General features: G+C 37.8%; 1 protein-coding gene across 1 annotated transcript; it reads left to right on the top strand.

The window, feature by feature from the left end:
* The first annotated feature begins 6,250 nt into the window (after positions 1-6,250).
* Positions 6,251-9,998, top strand: LOC149158942 (uncharacterized). The gene has a single exon (XM_089436375.1). The coding sequence runs from the start codon at positions 6,492-6,494 to the stop codon at positions 9,639-9,641; it is 3,150 nt and encodes a 1,049-aa protein (XP_089292501.1). The 5' UTR covers positions 6,251-6,491; the 3' UTR covers positions 9,642-9,998.
* The last annotated feature ends 14,071 nt before the right edge of the window (positions 9,999-24,069 follow it).

The following is a 24,069-nucleotide window of genomic DNA, read 5'->3' as shown; positions in this document are numbered from 1 at the left end:
GATTGGGTTCTAAATATAAAGATGCAATGCACACCTTTCATGTGTGTTGTACATCGTGTAGATCAAAGAATTGATCCATCTGTAATAGACATGTTACCATTCCTTGCCATCAAAGTTCCTCATATCGATCTTTGGAATATGGTTGGTCTTCAACCTAAAGTTAGAGTCTCTAAAATTACGATTCACATTCCTTTTGTTCTCTTAAGTTTCATGAAATACCTTGTCACCACTATGAAGCATTTCTTGTAGCAACTTTGTCAAGCCAACCTTCAATCCCTCTAGGTAACCTTTTATTTCATATTTTAGGCCATCCATCCTAACATTTATCAATGCTTCTAGTTCATTTTTGGTTGCTCTTTGCGAGAGTGAAATTTGATGCACTTGGTCTCGTAATCTTGATATATCATGTTGCAATTCTTCCCCTTCTTCATGCGTCATAGTAGAGCTTTCTGAGGGCTTAATGGGTGTAGAATTTTTTTGTTTGGGAGGCATTTTGGAACCAATTAATGATATATATGCTTTAGTATGCCCTTTGAATCACTTCAAATTGGGTTTTTGACCAAACGTTATGCAAATTTAAAAATACACACCTTTTAAGAGCTTGATTTTGGGCTTGTCGATATGGATGACCATGAAACTATTGCATCTCTGTGATTTCAGCCTCCCAAGGTATGAAATTATGGCTTGAGGTAGCTCTTTATTTCTTCTTTCGAACACTGCAATCCAAACCAAGATTGGATTCTTCAAGATAAAGTTATGCCAAATCTTCCACAATGACTTGAATATGGACTAGTTCAGTAGAGCGAACTCGTATAGGATGCCATGTGTCATTGTTTCAACCTCCGACCCTAAAAATCGTACTTGAGAAACTATAGTTTGTGAAATTTCAGTCACTTTTTACGAAATTCAAATTTGGTGCTCAAAGAGATAGTTATGATGATTTTCCATGGAACACCTATTTGAGACTTAATTATGGAGAATACAAAAACCCTAACTGCCTAGGACCATATCTCCGAAAATATAGCAGGTATGAAATTTTAACAAGATGTTCATCAATATTTCAACTCCATGTGGTAACAATTCAAGGTTTGAAGCTTCACATAAAAAAAATTAGAGCGAAAAATTCCATAATGAGAAGCAACAAAACCCTATGATCAAGAGCTTTGATACCAAATGTTATGTATCCAAATCAAAATAACAATGAAAAATAAGAAAAGAAATATCAACAACTAGATAATAAGCCACTTCGAAGGGTCAACCTCTCTTTACATTACATAAATGAACAACTCTTTGACGATTCAAATGAAAATACCTTTTTGGTATATATAGGAGTCTAAAGGGTCACAATATAATTAAGGCCTACATAACAATAATAACGTAAGGGCAAAATAATAACAATAGTGGGTTTCTATGGGGCATAAAAATAACAATTTTGGGGTTGCACTAGTATTACAGGGTCCTAACATTTTCGCTCTGCTCCTCCACTTCCATTGGGTGCTCCTTAGGTTTTCCTTCCATCTCTGCCTCCTCTCCAAAGTCCTTGAGTTGCACGAGTGTTGCATATAGATTGTCTCCAAGGTTAACTTGATGTTTCCCCTCTAGTTTCTCTTGCAAATAATTCGTTTTTTTGGTTGCAGGGAGGTCTACCTTTATTATTACCGACCTCTTGAAACCCATCAACATTCATTTGTGCATTATTCTCCTGATTTTCGCCTATGGTTAATGGGAAATCCCTTATCAGGTGTCTGTACTTGTGGTATCACTTGCATTTGAAGGGAATATGTTCGTAATCTAACAGTTGAGTCCATATCTCATTATGGTACTTGATATATAGTGATATAGGGAGGGGTTTTGAGATATTTAGAGATATGTAATTTCTTGCGTATGATGCATGTTTCCTCCTTTTAGTGATCTCCAAGATTTTCACAAAATCCCCAATATAATTATCAATGCCCTCAATAATGTTTGGTTCCCAAAAGTCTTTAGGAAGAGACGAGATTAATACCCAAACCAGGGCTACAAGGAATTGTTCCTTCTCCGGGTTATAATGTTTCTTTCAGAATCCCATAAATAACCTGACGTTATTCATAAAGTATGGGATGTTTTCAAAAATTTTCTCTCGACCTTCTAGATATGAGAAGATGACTGTAAAAAAAACTCTTTTCCCTCATTCGTAGCTCAACTTGTCCTTTTGGTATCCACTTAGTTTGGATCCATTTCACAATATCCAGTTCTTTGGGCAAAATACTCATAAATTCACAAATAAACCCATGATCTTTCATGGATTATTGTGATTTCTACAATCTGTTATCTGGGATAACAAATTTTGGGTTCTTGGATGCCTTCGATAAGCATCTCCCTTTCATCCATAATTTCAATTGTGCCCCCAAAATGGGGGTTCCATCCTTTCCTCTACATCCTTTAGAAGAACATGTAGTTCCTTTGGTAGGCTTCTCAGATTCTATTACCACATTACGATAGGAGGGGGTTTCACCCCTCCCTGAGGGTCCACTCATTTAACTGGTGAGAATAAATTAATTAAGGGAATAACCCAAATCTAAATTCCGCAAAGCCTTGATTTAGTTTCTAACCCTCAAAATTCATTTTTTTTGAAAAATCCTAGCTAAGAGCCCCTCGATATTCATAGACAATTTTTTTTGTAAGTTCATCAATTCTATTGATCCATCAAAAATGAACTACAACATATCAAAACACATCAATCTTCCCCTAATAATGCTACACATTACATTTTTCCTTCTTAGACTTAGGCTCCAGGATTATGCATTGGTTTGTCTTTCTTAAGTTTCCTCTTCGAAACGTCTATCTAACCCAAGGGATTGTTTGAGACAACCATCTTGTTTCCTTGAGATGTTTCCGTTTTCGAGTGCTCCGACATATTTGTTGGCTCCTTGTCACTATCTAAATGGTCTGATTCATGGGTATATTTTTACCCACTCTTTGCAGATGCCAAAATTATGGTTGAATTTGGTGCCATACTAATTAACAGTTAAGCTTCCTCCTCTAATGGTTGAGATGGCATATGACGAGTCTATGCTAGGTCTGGAAGAGCAGTGTTGGCATTATAAGTTTTCAAATTACGAGAATTACTCGACTTGTGGGCCACAATATACTTATAACCATTGGTTCCTTTTGGATCTTTCCATCCACGATTTTTCTTCTTTGCTTCAGGCTGCGAAGAGGTGCCTTGTGAATATGGGCAAATATTTTGTAGGTGTTTGGGCCTTTGGCAAGATCTATAGTAATAAGTTATATATTTATAATCCACCAGTTGGGAATAAACCCTATTTCCCCATTTAATGAGGATTTTATCTAGCAAACCTTTACTGAGGTCCACTTCAACACAAATGTGAATGAATGTGTGAATTTCTTTCAAAATCCTTTCAAAACTAATCTTGATGAAGCGACGTAACAAGTTTGGAAGCCAGGGTTGAAGGGAGAGACCAAATTGATCCCAAAACCATGGTCCCTGATCAAAAACCTTTTGTCGGTCCTCTATCTTCTAAAAAATAACAATAAAAATATTTTTGAGCAGAAATATACCACAACATCTAGAGACCAATTCTGGTGAATCCACTCCTCAAGAGCCAATGAAGAAGGCCAAAAACCATTGAAATGACAGATAAGTGCATTTTATTCATAATTTGTAGCTATGAAACCGGTTGTAATATTTTTGTAGCTTAAGAGAGGGGGTTTTAGCTAACTGTTCCACCACAAATGTTGATCCAGAGAGATATTTAGGGTTGGGTGAAGGATGCCCTGGTTTTAGAGCATCTTCAAATAATCTTGGTGGGTTTGAGGTGGATGCACCTCCCCCTTTGACTCGACCTTGAATTCTTGCTACTGCGTAAATCATGGCATCCTTGGAAATGTCGTATTCATTAAGGAGCTTCTGATCCTAAAGTTGTCACCCTTCATGAATTAGCCAAAAGCATTCACGTGGAATGTGCATATTCTCTTGTACCCTTTCCATAAGCGAGAAAACAAGATCTCAATTCAAAACCTGCAAACAAAAGGATTCCCTTGAGATTGGTTTTATGAGGATCAAGAAACTCTCTAGATATGAGCTCCAAATGCTGCAAACCTGCATTTCCAAACCCTCCAACAACAACCATTCTTGAAATCCCATCAGAGTAATTTTCCACTATTGAAAGTGTTTTTATATAAATTAAAATAATAATATTTTTATCTATAAACATTTTTTTTTTAAATTAATTAACTAAAACAAAGATATTTATAAATAATGTTTATTTAATTTGAATCAATTAGGTTTAGCTTGCGCTATTGGAAGAAATGTTGTTATGCTCCCCACCTCGACTATTGTTATGCTCAATTCTTGTATGTGACTTGTTGACCTCACTAATGAGTATTTCTTGTAATGTCTTCAAGCCTTGTTGTCTAAGCAATCACTTGTGGAAGACTGAACCATGTATATTCTTCATATGAAATCTAGAGCCTAATATGGGGGAGATATGTACACTAATATTACACATTAAATATGGCAGAGATACAGAGAAAAAGAAATTATGCAAATATGTACATTAATATTACACATTAAATATGACAAAGATACAAATAAAAAGAAATTACGCACGAAAAAATTGCATAAAACTTATAACCTACATTGATAAGTGCTAAATTAATAATGGTCATGAACCAAATAAAATCCTATAGTCTTTCTTTGGAAGGAACTAATAAATTGAGATGCGAAGTGGGTAAATAATTGATTGCTCAAGCAGAAAGGACTTGCATAAATTTCCGATCATGGGTAGTAACCACTAGTAAGTATACGCATTTATAATTTTACTCATACATAAGTGGCCAGGAAAACATAAATAAATCATGGCCCTGATTAGTATTTATTTACATTTTTTTCCTATTCATTTTTATGCAAATACTTTATGGTAGACAATAACTAATGGTAAATATGTGCTTTTTTCAAGGATTTTAATGGTGCATTCTAACTTATAAACAAATGCACATTTTCTGTGGTTAATTTTAACCAAATATGACAAAGATATTTAAAATTCAAATTTAAGTTATTTAATCAATCAAAGAACATAAAAATAAAAATGAAATACGAACAAAAATTATATTTAAAATTAAAATTAATAATACAAATTATTAATTAAAACATTTGGACTTATCAAATTACATAAAAAATAAAATAAAATAGAAAATAAAAATAAAATAAATAATTATAATTATAATTAACAATTAATCAACTTAGATCTATCTTAACTCCAAATCTAACAAAAAAGATCAAATCTTTTAAGATGCAAAATTTGATTTTTTTTCACCCTTAATAAAATCTAAAATTAAGATGAATCAAAACTAGTTTTAAAAATTTATTTTCAAATCTAAAATTAAGATAAATCAAAACTAGTTTTAAAAATTTATTTTAAAATTAAAATGAATCAAAACTAGTTTTAAAAATTTATTTTCAAATCTAAAATTAAGATGAATCAAAACTAGTTTTAATTTTTTTTTTCAATATTTTTAAAATACAAATTCTCATTCTTAGTAACGGCCTTGCTAAGCCCAATTACATAAATTTCACATCACTCGAAAACCTACATAAAGAAAATGTAACGTTGTGCCATAATAATATTAACACATTTCTTTAACTAGAGATTTTCAATCATAAAAGTTTAATTTGCCCGCTAAAAATGGCTAATCCGCCCACAATATTTTAAAAATTCTTGCTTTAAATCTAGTTTTTATGGTGGAAATTGATTCAATACCATCAAAAACCTTTGGGCACCCAAAATCTTGAAGTTTGAGAACTATAAATTAGATTTACAATTTTTTTTTTTGGAATATCCATAATTTTCACAAATTTGAACGCTTAGTCTACTATGACCAAGTATTTTCACTATTGTTAAGCTTTAAATATGTACCTCAATAATTTTAGGGGTTGTCTAATGACGCCATAGAATTGCTATAATTTTATTACCGGATTCTAGCGATTTTTTCTTGAAAATCAGAATGATGAAGTGTTTAAATGATTTATTTTTTTAATAGTAGAAATAGAAATTTTACAAAGATAATCTAGATTTTTCAAAAATTTCTGCAAGAGATTTTATTATAATCCTGCCAATATTTTCGAGACTAATTTATAGATTTTTTTATACTACTGTAATTTTAATTTTAATGTCTGGAAACATCTATTGTAATTCCACATAAGCTCTCTTTAACTTTTGATCGTTATCCATTGTACCTGACCCATACGATCGAGACCTTACATATCTTCCAAAGCAAAGCAAAACTAGGTGGGTCAGCAAATTTCGCAGATCGAACTCCTTGGGAGTCAAAACTCAAATGTTTCCGCCAAATACGAACACATTGCCCCATTTTGTTTTCCCCATGAATTCGGAATTCAGAAACCTGTATACCAACCCTAATCACTATACAAACACACTGCATAATCATCATCCATTCACGGCGCAACGACAGGAGCTGCGGTGAGAAAAATGAGAAATCCGACTTCACGCTCTAATCGCAGAAGTTTCCGGAGCTCAAAATCACAAGGTACAGCAAAGCTATCGCCAAACCCCTTTCTTAAACCCTTATTTTGCACCGAAACATGTCTTTCGTCATCGAAACCGGTGTATACGGCTCTCTTATATCCCTTTCCAGAGAACAATTCGTGGAAGAAACTTCGCCACTCCCCATTATCAACAAATTATAGATGTAATTTAAGGTTTTTTGAAACAAAATTGTATTCTTTGGCTTCATTTTACTCCTCGATATCCTCTGCCAATTGCTCCCACTGTCATCCCATTCGCCGCCAACACACAGCGGCCATAGCGTCAGTAGACGAACTGGTTGTCTTTTGGGATTTGGTGCACCGGGTATGTGCCCTCATTCGGCAACCTGTTTGGCAGAATAATGCGGAGTTGAAAAAATTGGCCTCTCAGTTAACTTGCAAGCATGTAGCGAAAGTTTTGGAGCTCCATGGCAATGCAGAGTCTGCTCTGCATTTTTTTCACTGGATTGAACAGTGTCCTGGATACAGACACACTGTGGATTCGTATGTTGCCATTATAAATTTGCTAATTCCTAAGCGGCTTTGGGGCACAGCAGAGAATTTGAGGATTGCTATGATAAATGCCTGCGGGGAAGAGGATGAGATTGGGAAAGTGATGGAGACACTCAATCAAATGCATAAGAAGGGTTTTAAACTGAACTGTGAAGCTTATCATACTTTATTGAAGGTTTTGGTAAAGTTGAACATGGCCACAGCTGCTCAGAAAGTGTTTTCTGAGATGTTGGCAGAGGGAATTAGATCAGGTATTTTTATCTACAATACGATGATGCGCATGCTTTGTAAACAGGGTAAAGTGGAGGAGGCCAAAATGTTTCTTGGTGCGATTTTTCGGAGTTGTACGTATCCCGATGGGTTTACATTTACATCGTTGATCCTTGGGTACTGCAGGAACGGAGAATTGGAGGAGGCTTTCAATATATTCCGCCGGATGCCTGAGCAGGGATGTGAACCCAGTGTTGTGACATATTCGATACTTATTGATGGTTTATGCAAAAAGAGTAAAATTCAGGAAGCCTTTGATTTGCTGGATCAAATGATTGGGAAAGGGATCAGCCCGAATGTCCATACCTACACAATGCTTATCACAGCTCTTTGTGATGAAGGCAGGACACAGGAAGCATTTGATATTGTTGATGAAATGAAGAAAAATGGTTCCATGCCAAACATCCATACCTACACAGCATTGATCAGTGGGCTGTGCAAAGAAGGCAGGACACAGGAAGCATTTGATATTCTTGATGAAATGAAGAAAAATGGTTCCATGCCAAACATCCATACCTACACAGCATTGATCAGTGGGCTGTGCAAAGAAAGCAGACTAGAAGAGGCATGTGAACTGTTTGACAATATATTGAAAATAGACTTAGTTCCTAATGTGGTCACTTACAATGTTCTTATTAATGGGCACTGTCAAGAAAATAAAGTCAATCATGCTTTTGAGATTCTCAATAGAATGGAAAAGAGTGGCTGCAAACCTAATGTTCGTACCTATAATGAGTTGATAAATGGACTATGTAAAGTACGGAAGGCGGGGAAAGCAATGTCGCTTTTAAACACTATGCTACAAAGAAGTTTGATCCCAAACAGTGTGACATATAATACTCTGATTGATGGACTTTGTAAAGAGGGTCAGATAGATATTGCCTTAAGTCTTTTTGACTCGATGAAGAAAAAACGTTGTAAGCCTGATGAATTGACTTATACTCTACTCATCAATGGAGTTTGCAAAGAAGGAAAGCTACAGCAAGCTTGTGAGTTGTTCAATGAGCTTCTTGAGAAGGGCATTTCTCCTGGTACAGTAGTTTACACTGCTTTAGTTGACGGGCATTGCAAGTGTGGAAAAATTGACGTTGCCCTTGGATTGATGAACCAGATGGTTGAAAATGGCTGTGAACCAAATCTATACACTTATAATGCACTAATTAATGGACTGTGCAAAGAAAACAGTGTGCTTGAAGCAGATAATGTCTTTGGTAAGATGTTAGGGGAAGGGTTAGCTCCCTCCCTGGTCACTTATACCACGCTTGTTGATGGACTATGTAGAGCCGGTGCCATGGATCTTGCATTTAAAGTTTTGGACAAAATGGTAAAGCAGGGTTGTTCTCCAAATGTCTACACTTACAGTGCACTGATCTATGGACTTTGCAAGGAAGGCAGACTGGAAGAGGCTGAAATGTTCATTGGTGAAATGAAGGAGAAAGGTTTACAACCCAACCAAGTAACATACACTACATTGATGGATGGCAACGTCAAATCAGGCAGGGTGGATCATGCTTTTGATCTATTAAGTAAGATGATAAATGAAGGATGCCAACCTAATTATCGAACTTATTGTGTGCTTATGAATGGTATAGTTCAAGAAAATAAGATACAGAAAGAACACTTGATTACTGATGAGGATGCAGTATGTAGTTCAGATCCTGATAACTTAGATGAAATTCATGACCTGGATGGAATGCCACTTGAAATAAACAATGATCTCGCATTTAAGCTTCTTGACAAAATGATGGAGAAGCATTGTCAGCCTACTGTAGATACTTATAGTGCCTTAATTGCAGGATTATGCAAGGCAGGCAGACTCATTGAGGCAGACCAGCTGATAAAAAATATGTTAGAGAGAGGCCTCTGTCCCAATGAAGCAATTTATGCAGCTCTTATTAATGGGTGCTGTAAACAGGGAAACTACATCTATTCTCTGGAGCTTTTGGATAGAATGGTTGAAAATGGTTATGAACCACAACTATCTTTGTACAATTCTGTGATTCCTGGACTTTGCAAAGAAGGCAAGGTGCAAGAAGCGGAAAGGTTGTTTGGCAATGCATTGCAAAGTGGATATAACCCTGACGAAGGGACGTGGACAATGCTAATTGATGGCCTTCTCAAGGATGGAGAAACTGATACATGCCTTAAGCAACTAAAAGCAATGGAAAAAAATGGTTTTGAACCGAATGTACAAACATATACGGCATTAATCCGAGAGCTTTGCAAAGAAAATAAGAACCTTGAAGCAGAATTACTCATCAATAAGATGCTGGAAAAGGGTTTGATTCCTGAGAATGACATCTCATGTTGAATTTAACAATAGCAAGACTATAATTTTCTCTCTAACCAAGGTTGGCTTGAAACACTAATTTGGGCAAGCTGATTGATCTCCGTAGTCATATAAAGGAGGTAAGTGTTTTTATCTTTTAAGAGATTGGTGACAAAAGATTTGAGGACTCTGCTGGTGTGATTGAGGGCTGAAATGTTTCTTCCCGAGGCTTATAAGATACTCTGTAACATTTGATGAAGGCAGAGATGATTTCCTGGAGCTCATGATTGCGTTTCATCATAATGCATGGAGATGATAAGTTCCTTGGATAGTTATGAATACAGCTAATCAGTTGTATGTTGCTGTTCTTTTAATGCAAAGAGTGAACTGTAAGTGAAAGCTAGGTTCTCTGCTCTTATTTTAACTTCTAATTGAGGAATGCATGCATTTGTCATCGTCTATTTCACATTTGTATCATGATTGGATAGATCTGATGCAATGGTTTACCCCATTATATTTCTGGCAATGACTAAATTATGAGATCCCCTTTTGTCCAACTTTAGGCCTTTTGAAGTATATATACATCAGAGTAGATTGTGTCAGGCTTTTATACCTTGATCCTGGAAATTGAACTTTCTCTGATCTGGGGAATTGTTTTTCTTTGTCTGTTCATAAGGTGTAAACAAGAAAACACGTGAAACTTGGATGTGGACAGTAGGACTTAGCTAAGAGATGGTTCCCTTGGAAAGTTCCTTATAAATCAAGGGCATGTCAAACAGTGATTTGAGTAAAGCATCAAATTAATGCAGTCTTTAATATATTTTGCACAAGTCTGTAGTATACAGTGTTTCATATCAAATGCAGAAATAACATTGAGCAAGAGATGAATTTTTTTACATACAAAGACATTAATTTACTTCCCAAATTACTGGTTGTTGTTTCAACTCAGTCATGCATGGGTAAATTCAAAGGGAACTAGTGATAATATGCCAGAGAGCACATACTTTGAGGAAACGATTAATCCATTACACACATAAGATTAATTCCCATCTTTTATCCTACATAGAACCAAATTGCAATTTCCTGCAGTTAAAACATATAACTAAAATGGAGGAAGCAATTTCAAATGCATAGTAATCTGACTGTTGACTCAACAGTCAATTACACAACGGTATAAATGATAAATGCTTTCCTTGTTAAGATTACAAGGAAATAGTAGATCTAGGGTGAACCAATCAGCAAAGCCTAATCCAGAAATAGTATGACAGTACTTATCACAAGAATAGATTGTACCAATAGGTGTGCCCAAGAGACAGAGAGAGAGGTCACCACATATCCATAACAGGAAATACTCAAACAGAAGTGTGCTATAGAAGAAACATCCACATGAAGAGTGAAATAGAGAAATGCCCTTCAGCATTTATCACATTTGATTGATTGAATGAATGAATGAGTTATTTACAAATGAGGAATGTATGCGTATTTATACACTTATACTAGGGTTGGGGCTCTGGATGAAGTGGGTGATTAGGTTGGCCTTAGCCAAAATAGCCATAACTCATAAGTGGATAAATTGTCCATATGTAGGCTCATTAAAGCCTCAAATACACCGAAAAGTGGGTCAGCATGTTAAAGTTTACACCACCATATCAACGCCCCTTGTTAATCTGAACACAGGGACATGAAGAAGGATGATGAAGCATGAAAAGAGTGGGCGCACCTAGTTCAATAAAAAGACAACCATAGCTGTAATAAGAGAGAGCGGGTTTGCGATGACCCATCTCAATACAAAGGTGGAAGGATTTATGAATACCCAACCATCAACAACATAGAACTGTTCAACTCCTAAAGAAATGGCACCATTAAATATAACATCTCCCACTCCATTATGCCATCTCAGGTAGTGGCAATGCTACTCTTTTGCTGACCCGATCTCCAAGGTCTGTTATGAAGACGGGGTTACAACAACCTCTTTTCCTCAAAGTTTTCAAATTCTAAATCTAATGCCACTATCTCGTTCAACTTGTTGGAGAGTTTTTTGGTGATATAAATTTTATCTCAATTCGAGTCTCGGGTAGAAAGTTATGCCCCCTAGAACTTTAGTCCATTAAAGAGACCATGTCATCAAGTGAAATCTACTTGGCACCCACGTGGTCATGCCTGGCCCACATGGTGCCACGCCATTGCCATGTGGGGGTCCACATGGCACATGCGTTATCTCTGTATCGAGACATACTTTAGTTCCCCGGTGTCATGGTTTCCTGATATTACATTTCCCCGGGCTGGTATCGCTTTCCCAGGTACCATGTTCCTTGACATCACTTCCCCTAGTATTGCGTTACCCCAGGCTGGTATCACCTCCCCCGGTATTGTGTTTCCCTGGGTTAGTATCACTTCCCGTAGGTACCATGTTCCCTGGTATCACTCCCCCTGGTACTGCGTTTCCCGGGTCTGGTATCACTTCCCTCGAGTACCATATTCCTTGTGATCACTTCCCTGGTACTGCATTCATTGGGTCAGTATTCTCACACCTCCCCTGGTATTGTTCTCCTTGGGTAGTCGGTATTCTCGCTGCTCTGCTGTTGGTGAGGGAAATATTTAACATGTTATCCTCTCCACATCCCCAACATTGCAATGCCTTCTCCCTAGGTTCCTCTGCCTCTTCCCTTGCTAATTTTATAGGTCGATCTCTATATGCAATAGGGAAGTTCCGTTGGAACTCACCTCTAACAGGTGTATTGAACTTGACATTTTTCCTCGTTTGCTTGTACCCTGAGGGTTGTGGTCCTTTCCCTTTAAAGTTGGTTTTGTCTTTCTTCTTCCAATCTGTTCGGAATTCAACCCTATGCTTGGACTGATCATAACAATACTTGGCCTTCCTGATAGTGTCCTCCAGTGTCTTTAGTTCATCAAATTCAGTTCTGTCTTGGTAGGACTGCAGTTTATCACTGAGATATCTCTGAATCTTCACCTTCTCGTCCTTGATGTAGGGCACATACCTTAGTAGTTCTAAAAATCTGTTGGTGTAGGCATCCAAGGTGAGTTTTCCCAGCTTATGCTCATGAAACTCTTTGATTTTACTGTCATAGTACCTCTCAGACAGGTACTTTTCTCGGAAATATTTCCAAGTCAGGTATTTTTCTCTAATTCCTTTGACATTTGTAAGATCTTCCCACCATATGTCAACTTTGTCTTTCAAGTTAAAAATGGCTACCCTGGCCTTCATATTCTCAGAATAGTCATGGACTCTGAAGTATTTCTTTAAGCCCAAAATTCAAGATTCCGCTTCTTCACTCTTCTTAATCTCTCCATCAAAGTTAAGGGGATTTGCTGTATTGAATGATTCTGGCATTGTGCCTTTCTCACTTTTCCTTCGCTGGTGGTGTGTTCTTGACCTGGTTGTAGCACTAGATAGTTTGTCATGGCTGTTTTTTCTCTTTCCGGAGTGCTAAGTGGAGTTCCCCCTCTCACCGTGTCGTCACTTGGATGCCTTTGCCTCTTCTTTGACTTTTTACCGTCTGCCTTATTGTTTTGCAATCCAGACTTTCATATTTTAGATGGGCTTTGCTTGGATTTATGCATATTGAGATAATTGGCACCAGGTTCATGTTGCCTTTGTCTTTGCAGATTTGATAAGCTCTACAATATCACTGTATTCACCTCTACTTGCCTATCTTGAGCTCTAAAAATCTTTTTATCGTCAACCTTGCAACTTTTCAGTTCAACTCTCAAGCTTCTGAGGGTATCCATCCAATCAGGGGATTTTTCTTCTGATCTCTTTCCAACTGACTCTTCTTCCTGTTAGGAAAGGTTCTATCTATGCTGTACTATACCATTCTGCTGCTCATTCTTCTATTTTTTGCTGTAGATTATGTCTTCTTATGTGCTGTCAAACATATGCAACTGTTGGCTAAATCAAGCATAAACATATTAATCATAGCCTTGGTATGCTAGCACCAACCATGCTGACTTGAAGTGGCCCACACAACTAAACCCCATGTCAATTACATATTCTCGAAAATATAAGGACAAATAAAATTCCATCAAAGTTAGCAATCACATCAACTTCTGGTTTAAATCAACATTCGTATAACAAATAGATTTACTGATCCACATAAACTTAAATTCTACTCTATGTGTGTGGGCCCCTTGAAGTCTTGTGTTGAAACTATGCTTTGATACTACTTTGTAACACCTCCCACCCCCTTATGCCATCTTGGGTAGTGGGAGTGCTAACCTTTTTTTGACCCGATCTCCAAGGTCTGTTATGAAGATTGTTGATTTTTGTGTAGCACCGGGAGGTATTCCAACATGCTAAAGTGGTCTTCAAGTCAGTCTAAGAAAATTAAAATTAAAATTTATTTTTGGGGCACCAATTCAGCCTAGGTTGACAATGGAGGGAAATACACTTCAAAATAATTAATTTCATATTGTAAAGAAGCAGGTATTAAGAGGGAGCTCATTGTTCCCTACAACCCCGAGTAGAATGGAGTTGCAGAAAGGAAAAATAGAACTATTGAAGAATGCATACAAACTATGATATTTGATCAAGATCCGCCAAAATTTCTATGGGGAGAAGCATCAATGACAACTGTATATATACAAAATAAAATTCCTCATAGAATCCTTGATAATATGACACTGGAAGAAGCATTCATAGGGAAGAAGCCATGTGTAGACCATCTCTGAATCTTTTGGTGTTCCGCATACATCCATGTTCCAAAAGATAAGCAAAAGAAATTGGATTCTACAAGCATAAAAGGTATCTTCGTTTGTTATTGCCTTTCATCAAAAGCTTATAGAATCTACATCAAGGAAGGAAGGCAAACTGAAGTTATCAGGGATGATATATTTGATGAAAATCATACCTACAAAAGATCCAAGGATATACCAATCGAATCCGATGAAGAAGATGTATCGCTATTTGAACAAGAAGAGCATCATGACAAGACTACTACAAACCAAGAAGAAGAAGAAGGACCAAGTGAGCCTATTCAACTTGTAATCATTCCCGAAATGAAGAAGAGGCCAAATTGGTTAAAAGCTACACTTGAAGATGCCGAAGGACATGGAGAAACTAAAGGATCTTTTAGTGAAAGCAAAAGACCGAAGAGATGTTCAGGGTATGCTGCATACATGTCAAAATTAATAGAAGCATAACCTACCATCTTTGAAGAAGTTGCTCATCAAGATGAATGGAGGAAGGCAATTCAAGAAGAATACTAGTCCATCATGAAGAATGGGGTTTGGGAAATCGTTCCTAGACCAAGTGACAAATTGGTTGTCACTTCCAAATGGATTTACAAAATCAAACATGCTGTTAACGGAAGCATGGACAAATACAAAGCTAGATTTGTTGCACGAGGTTTCTCACAAAAGGAAGAAATAGACGAAGAAACCTTTGCTCCTATTGCTAGGTATACTACTATTAGATCTTTGGTTTCTCTAGTTGCTACTATGGGATGGAATATCCATCAAATGGATGTCAAAACAACATTTCTAAATGGAACCATTGATAAAGAAGTATATATTGAACAACCGAAAGGCTTTTAAATAAATAGTAGAGATACACATGTTTGTCGACTCAATAAAGCCATATATGGCTTGAAGCAAGCTCCTAGGGCATGGTATGCAAGAATGGATGCATATCTCTTAAGAATTGGGTTCGTTAAAAGTTTTGTCGATGCAAACCTCTGCATCAAAGTGGTGAAGAATGAACCAATCATTATACTACTTTATGTGGATGATTTGTTTATTACATGTGTGGAGTGCATAATACTAGAATGGAAGAAAATGCTGACAATTGAATTCGAAATGAAAGATTTGGGACTCATGCACTATTATTTGGGCTTGGAAGTCTGGCAGAAACCCGGTGAGATTTATCTTGGTCAAGGTAAATACATAATCAAGATCTTACAAAAATTCGGTATGATGGACTCCAAGCCTATGACTACTCCCATGATCACTAATCTCAAGAAGTTGAGAAGCTTCGACTCTAGTTTCGTCGATCCTACTAGCTATTGTAAGTTGGCGGGTTCTCTGATGTACTCGGTAAATACGAGACTTGATATATGTTTTGCTATAAATATTCTTAGTCAATTTTAGTTGGAGCCTCGTCATGACCATTGGATAGCTGCCAAGCATATTTTGAGATACTTACGTGGCACAATACATCACTGCCTAAAATATGATGGAAAGGAAGTCAAGTTAATAGATTTTACCAATTCCGATTGGGGTGGTATTGAGACTGGTGGAAGGAGCACTACCGGTGGATCATTCACTTTGGGATCTGCAATGATTTCGTGGATGAGTCGAAAACAAGGTCCTATTATGTTAAGTAGTGTTGAAGCAGAATATGTTGCTGCATGTGAAGTAGGAAAGGAAGTTGTTTGGTTAAGAAAGCTCTTGTCAGATTTGTTTGGAAAGCCTCTGGATCCTTTGCTGATAATTTATGATAATCAAAGCAGGATCAAGATGTCGAAGACCCTGTATTCTATGCAAGGACGAAGCATATCAACAAGTACCACTACATTAGGAGTTTGGTACAAGATGGGGTCGTAAAGCTACAATATATTCTGACAGATGAACAAGTAGTTGATGTGCTGACGAAATCTCTTCCGAATAAGAAGTTTGAATATTTTAGAAGCATGCTTGGGTTGGTTGATGTTACAGATTTAGTTGATAGGGAGAGATGAAGCATCTTATGGCAAGATGCTTGGGAGGACATCTGGCTGGCCTATGTGTTGATGTCTAGATCCCGAAGTAGGGAGGGTGGTGTTGGTCATGGAGCTCTGACCTTGGATACGCACCTAGATCCCTGGGTTAGTGGTAGAGCTTAAAAGCCTGATGGTACCTAGAGCAGCTAAAGCTTGAGTCTACCTTAGTCCCACCTGATTAGAGTACCCTAGTCAGGTATCTAATCTGTAACATTAAGTGTGCTAGAACTCTTCATAGTTCATTTCATTTGAGATCTTTCATGTACTCTTATATGTATGTAATTATGAATACCTCCCTAGTTAAGAGGGAGTGTTGAAGAATGTAACTGGTGTCGGTCTTCATAATTGTACTTGTGAAAAGAATTTTTTTTTTAACAAGGTCGGATAGTGGATATATTACCAAAAGCTGTGATGGAGCAAGCTCCTATTACAATCGGCTGTGGCATAAAAGGAAACTAAGAAATGAGATGGGAGCGCAGTCCCTTCTCCTATGCATGATTTCAAGACTTCATATATGTTTATGACTATTCTTGAGTACTGCCTAACATACTGACCTACTAATAAAGCAAATTTACATATCATGGATTCTCTGAGACTTTTTCATGGCTTGTAGACTGATTGTTCCTGAGATGGTTGTTTCTTCTTGTCATAGTTGACCGAGTTCTCTCCTTCATTACTCATAGTATTGTTTTTGTAATATGCCACTGCTTCTTCTAAATGCTTGCATTTAGTTTTTAGCGCCATGATCTCTTCTTTCTGCATTTCCATGTTCCTTTTCTGGTAGCTATACTCCATTCTCATTTCGTTTTTGATATCCTTGAGTGACTCTTGCAGTCGATGAATCATAAATTTGTTCGCTTTGCATGCTGGACATGCATCATTCCTTGCTGCCTTGTCAATGGGGTTGAATTCCATTTGATTTGTTTTCTTCTTCTTCCTCTTGTGCTACTTGCTATTCCTTGTATTGCTGTGCTTCGTGTATCTTGTTTTGCCTGAGATAATCCTTCCTCTGCTGATGCTGCCTACCTGTCTTTTGTCCTGCACTTTACTACTTGCTGTAGCTTGATTATCCTGTATGACAATCAGAGAGAAGGGCCGAGGTCTGATTATGATAGTTGGGGAGAAGGGCCGATGTGGAAGGAGGAGTTAATAGGTGGGGATGATCAAATATGAGGGAGAGCCGATGGTAGTTGAGGTTTTGCGCTGCGATGGTGGGTGGCAGTTTGAAGGAGTTGACAGAGTGTGGGATTCAGGGACTAAGAAGCGAAGGCAGGGAGGAGCTTAGGAAGGGTGACGGAACTAGAGTTGAACAGGGAAGAGTACCACTTCATGCATACGACTTTGCCTTGTGCTGGAGTTGCATGCAATGTTGAAATTCCATCTATTTTGTAGAGGTTGGGGGCAGCCTGAGGTCTTCCGTCAATGGTATGGATTGCTGCTTGGTTCTTGTGACCAAGATTGCGATCATCCTTGTTGCTATTGCTCACATGATTTTTAAACTGTTATGATGTTTCCCTTGCATTCTCGTGATTTTCTGCTTTTCATTGCAGAGATATATCTTTTGTTGATTTCTGACTGTTGATTTTTTTTTTTTTTGTTTTTTTTTTTTAATTGTGCTTTGTTCCTTGTTTTTGATGGACATCATGCTTATGATCTTTTGATGATGGTTATGGAACAGAGTTGTGGTATTCCTCTTGATTTTCTCGAACACTCCCTTCATTTTTTTCACTGCTTGATTTGCAAAATAGTTTGCCTGTTAATTGTGGGTTCGCAAGACATGTCTGAAGATTACATCTCCAGAAACTTCTAATTTCTTCCCGATTCTTCTATATATTCTGCTCATGAACTCTTTGCTTGGATTTTTGTGTCGGGCAATTGCCTCTATTATTATCACTGAGTCTTTTATTATTATAGGATCTTGTATCACTCTTTTTTTAATTATTCTTGTTCCCATCAACAAGTTGTAGGCTTCGGCCTTATTATTTGAGACTTCTCCAAGTCCCCATTCATATGTGACATTTTCTTTCCCATCAGGATCAAGGATTATTCCTCCTGCCCTTGCCTTTCCAGGATTATGTTTTGAGGCCCCATCAAAGTAAAGGCAATGTCTTTTCTGATTTTTTTTCCAATTTGCGAGTTCCTCTTCACTCATTCTCATTTTCCAACTGTTTCCTGAGTTTGTCCTCCTTTGTCCTTTTTGTCCATTGTTGTTTATTATGGCTTTGTTGAGCCAATCTCGCTCTTCTTGTTGAAGAGTATTATAGTTTGTTGGTGCTGTTCCCTTGACATTGAAGATTTCGGAAGTTAATCCCCAAGTTTTTGAGAGGGTCTTCCCTATTCTTGGAGTTTGATTTTTGAAGATGCACTTGTTTCTTGTCAACCAAATTTGCCAACAAAGAACTATTGGAATGCATTTCTAGATCCTCTGTATTGTGACTTTCTTCTTTGCTGTATATGGATAGGCCTTCTCTAAAGTTTGGAGAAACTCCGACGGAGGCTTTTCAAAATTTATACTGATTTCCAGAGGGCTTATGAGCTGCTGCCAGCATTCTTTGGCGAAAATGCATTCTAAAAATAAATGTTGAATGTTTTCTTAAGCCTGCAGGCATATTGGGCATCGTGATGGGCCTTGAAAGCCTTTCTTTTTAAAGTTTTCACTGGTCAAGATCTTCCCTTTTAAAAGAGTCCAAATGAACATTTTGATCTTAGGCAAGCTTTCTGATTTCCAGACTATCTTCCAAGAATCCCAGTCTTGTTGGTTTGGTTGTTCTTGTAGGATTTTGTATCTAGTCTTGACTGTGTATTTTCCACCACTTGGATCCCAGAGGAAATCATCTATCTCATCATAGTTTATTGGTGCTGCCCCTTTTAGAAGCTGCTTGATTTTGCTCCATTGCACCTCCAGATTTGTAGGGATTGTTAAGATTTTCCAATCTTTCCATTCCCTTTGGTTCCATACAGAAATTGGGTGTAGAGTATTTAGACCTTTTCCTTTCATCCATTCTTGAATACCTTCAATTTCTGGGTGGGTCTTTAGTGGTTCTTTTCCCATAATTCTATCCTCCCAAATCGATATTGTTTTTCCATTGCTTGGGATTTTAGAGATGTAGTTGCTCATTAAAGGAATTGTCTTTTTTACTAGCTTCCATGCTTGAGTACATTGTCTTGAGGGGATATTTCCATTGAGCAGTCTTTTCCTAGAGCCATCCATGTATTTTGAGATGAGTGTTTTTTTCCACCAGCTCTCTTTTCCTGTGATCAGTCTCCATATTATTTTCATTCCCAGGGCTGCATTCATGAGCCCAGGCCACTGGATTGATAAGCCTCCTTGTTCATATGGCAGCACTACTTGCTCCCCCCTGACCAAGCTGAATTTTTTGTTTTCTTTCTTTCCCCCTGCCATAAAAAGCTTCTTAAGATTAACTCCATTTGTTTGTGGGCACTTGCTGGGGCCATGATTATTGCGTATTGGTAGATAGGTAGTGCTGCTAGGAGTGCTTTAATTAATATTACCCTTCCTGCCATATTTAGCCACATCATTCCCCAGCTTTGGATTTTATTTTTCATTTTTTCAATATGTTTGGTCCATATTTCTGCCTTCATGTTCTCTTTTGAGATAGGGAGTCCCAAGTAAAAGAAGTGAGTCCATTTTTCCTGTATGGGGATTTCTAAGATTTGTGAAATCCTTTGCATGATTCTGGGAGGGGTGTTCCATCCATATATTCTGCATTTTGTGTTATTTAATAGCCCACCTGAAACCTGTAAGAAATCATCCAAAATTCTTTTGAACCTTCTTGCTATTATTGTTGATGCCCCTCCCAACAACAGTGTGTCATCAGCAAAAAGTGAGTGGTTTATTGTCTTTACTCCTTTTGCTATTCTGAGCCCAGTGATGTTTCTTTCTTTTCTTTGTTTTTCCAAGGCTCTGCTTAAAGTTTCCACCATTATAATATATAGGAAGGGAGAGAGAGGGCATCCTTGCCTGAGGCCTCTTGTGCTTTGAAAACTGGGCCTTCCATTTATGAGGGGAGCAATCCATGGGGTAGAGATGCATGCCTGGATGACTTCTGTTATTTCTCTTGAGAATCCAAGTTTCTTGAGAACTACCATTAGATATGGAAGGCTGACCCTGTCAAATGCATTTGCCATATCTAATTTGATTATGATGCCTTTTTCTTTCCTTAGTATACTGGAATGTACAGCTTCCTGTACAATAATTACATTATCTATGATTTGCCTGTTGGGCACGAATCCTCCTTGATTTTCAGATATGATTATTGGAAGCACTTCCTTGATTCTATTTGCAATTATTTTTGTTATGATCTTATAAGAGGAATTACAAAGAGAGATGGGACGAAACCTATTGAAAGTGGAGGGATTGGACTCTTTTGGGACTAGAGCAAGGTAGGAGGATTTTGTATTGCTTCCTATTTTTTTTTTTGAAGACATTCTTCACCATTCTTAAGAAATCCTTTCTGATTGTATGCCAATGGAATCTGTAGAATGCTATTGTAAAACCATCTGGCCCTGGGGCTTTGTCTGGATGTAGGCTCCATATAGCTGCCACTACCTCTTCTTCTGTGATTTCTTTGCACATTTCTGCGTTTTGGTCTTTTTTGATTTTTTTGTGTGCTGTAGGAAATTTTCATATTCAACTGTTTCTTCTTTGGTTGAAAGTGAATTTTTGAAGTGCTTGTGGGCTGCTTTTTTTAAATCCTCTACACCTTTGACCTCTTGATCTTCAACTTGTATTTTTTCTATCTGATTTCTTGCTCTTCTTATCTTCATAGTATTGTGGAAAAAAGATGTATTTTTATCCCCTGCCTTGAGCCACAAGCTTCTAGATTTCAGTCTGGCCTCTTCTTCTTCTTTCCTGTTTTTCCTATATATTTCCCAAAATATCTCCTTCTCTCTTAGATAATCTTGCTTGCCTTTTTCTTTGCTTTCTTTTTCAATTTGCATGCTATCCATTTTCTATTGCAATTTTTTTTTTTTTGTTTGTTATTGTCCGTAAATTTTAATTTCGTTTGCTCTTGCCCATTCCTTTAGCTTGACTCTTAAATTTTTTAATTTTGTCTCCCAAATATACTGTGGTGATCCTGATACTCTTGGTGCCCATGCTTCCTTGATTAATTCGCTAATTTCTGTATTGCTGTCCCATATTGAGCTGTATCTAAATGGGAGTGGTCCTTGATTTTCCATTTTGCCCGTAATTATTGCCACCGGTTTATGATCAGATGCCGTGGTGTGTAAAATTTTTGATTTGATGGAGCTGTGCACTGCTGCTATATTTTCTTGGATCAAAATTCTATCCAACCTTTCTTTAATGTTGCTTTTGCCCACTCTTTTGTTGCTCCAGGTGTATTTTCCATTGTTTGGGGGGATGTCTATTAAGTTGTGCTGTTCCATTATCTCTTCCAGAGCATCCCTGGATGGGTCTGTGTGATATGTCCCTCCAAACTTTTCTTCTATACTTCTTACCAAATTTAAGTCTCCTCCTAGGATTATTTTCCCAGCTTGTGTTTCTTTTAGTGCTTCCTTTATGGTGTCCCAGCATTGCTCTTTTTCCTTGTAGTGGTTGGGAGCATATATGTTTATGACACTGTACTTCTCTTTTGTGCTTATTTGCATTAGATCCATTTGTATCCAGTGCTGATCTTTTTTTTGTTGTATCAATTCCCAGATTCCTTTCTTCCATATTGTGCAGATTCCTCCTGACGCTCCTATTGCCTGTATTGCTTCCCCTTCATAATTTTTGATTTTTTTTTTTTAATATTTTCAGTTTCTTGGCTATTTGTTTTGGTCTCCTGAATCATAAGAATGTTTGGATTTTCTTTTGCCAGAATGTCTCTTGTGGCATTTTCTTTGAAGGATGATCCCATTCCTCGGCAATTCCAGGAGACCACTATCATTATTTGCTTGTTGGGTGGTGCAAGGGTCCTTTCCCTCTTTGTTGGATTTTTTCGTTGTTTCCTGTGCTCCTTCCCAAGAAGGTTTCCATAGGTTGCTGCGTTCCTAATGCCATTTCCTTTGCTGTTGCTTCATCCCTCAGCTCTTTGTTTGACTTTCTTCCTGCTTTTTTTTGGTATTCTACATTTGGAAGTGCTTCCTTTGACTGATTTCTTGTTAGAATTCTATCTACCGAGGGAGGGGACGGAGAATGGGTGTTTGAGATCAGAGGGGATGATGGGGGGTTGAGAGTATGGGAGGGTGATCTGGATTTGGATATGGATCTGTGTCTGGGGGATGGGGGGGCTGAGGGATCCAGTAGCTCAAAAGGATTTAGGCTAGTGAGAAGATTGTTGTTTGCTTTTGGTGATAAGGGGAGGGGATCAGAAAATATGGTAGGTTGCGAAGAAGGATGAGTGGGTTGTTTATTGGCTGTCTTCTTACTTTTAACCTGTTTCCATTTGTTTTTCGGATCTTCAATCTTTCATTTTCATTTTTTTTGTGCATCTATTAGCAAAGTGGCCATATTCGTGACATACCTTACATTTGAAGGGGATTTGTTCATAATCTAGCTGTAGTATATGTGTCCACTGGTCCACTTTGATTTTGATTGCTTCTGAACGCCCTTTCCCTAGATCCACTTCTACACAGATTCTGGCACATGCATGCATATTTTCCTTTGGCTCACACCTGTCTATGTATTTCCCAACTGCATTTCCTATGGCTTTAACTGAATCATCTCCCCAGCAGTGAAGGGGAAGATGCAGCACCCTGACCCAAATTGGGATGGCGATGGGTACATCCATTTATGGATCAAAGTCCGGTGTCCATTTGTTTAGATATAGTCCCCTTGTATCCATAAAGTATGGGCCATTCCTAAATGTTAGATCTCGATCCTCCTTGGTTTCAGAGTGGAAGGTGTAGTACCCTCTTCCACAGAACCTGATTGAAATTTTCTCATTTATTGACGCAGTCCACTTCCTTTCTACCCATTGTTTGGACGGTCTTGGGCGAGGGCCATAACCCAGTACACTGCCCGACTAATCCACGCTCCACCAGAGACGGTGTTGCTTTACGAGGAAGGGCAGGAGGCAGTGAGATTTCAGGGATGTCTTAACAAACTTAGTGACTGATGGTTGATTCTTTGTCGAACACATTGCAGAAATGAGGGAGGCGAAAGCTTTCGCTGTTCTTTCATTTTCTTGCTGGTGATCAGATAGAGGGTCTATGTCCTCTGGTGAGTCCATGTTGCTCAATCCTCAGCAGTAGGAGGCCGCTAAGGGGCAGCTGTGTGCTGGGTTCTCTGGCTAGCGCTGCGTAGCTCCTTAGTGGCAATAGCAGCGCGATTCCTCTCTTCAAAATGTATAAAAATAAAAAATTGTCAAAATAATTTTTATTATTAAAGAAAATGACTTATTAAAGCATGGGTTTCATGCTTGGGTCAATGTTTTCTAGGTCAAAGCTTCCATTGAAGGCTTCTAGGTTTTATCTCGAGTCATTAGAGTCATTATCATTTTTATTAGACCCTTCTTGGGCTTTTGTATCATGTAAAGAGAATTATTTTTGAGTTAAAAAGGTCATTTTTCACCTCCACACCAAGCCGGCCCTGTCCCCATGAAGTCGGCTTACATTAGGGCAATTCGACCCAGTAGAAAGGCTATAAATAGCGAGGTAGTTCGACCTATTTGGAGCACTCACTCAACAAGTTTGATCTTCAAGGAAGAGAAGCAAAAAAGAGAGCGAAGTAGTTGGAGAAGGACACAATTTACTGGGAAGACCTAATTCAAGTTTCCGGGCTATCTATC

Source organism: Pinus tabuliformis, chromosome 5_2, assembly GCF_031772625.1.
Source record: "Pinus tabuliformis cultivar Carrire ecotype Pingquan chromosome 5_2, CPIR1, whole genome shotgun sequence".
NCBI classification, from domain to species: Eukaryota; Viridiplantae; Streptophyta; class Pinopsida; order Pinales; family Pinaceae; genus Pinus; species Pinus tabuliformis.
The sequence above is the reverse complement of the archived record's forward strand: the minus strand, read 5'-3'. Positions and strand labels throughout refer to the sequence as shown.

Bases quoted from the DNA above. Each gene is read 5' to 3' on its own strand.
- LOC149158942 (XM_089436375.1), top strand. From the start codon at position 6,492: ATGAGAAATCCGACTTCACGCTCTAATCGCAGAAGTTTCCGGAGCTCA.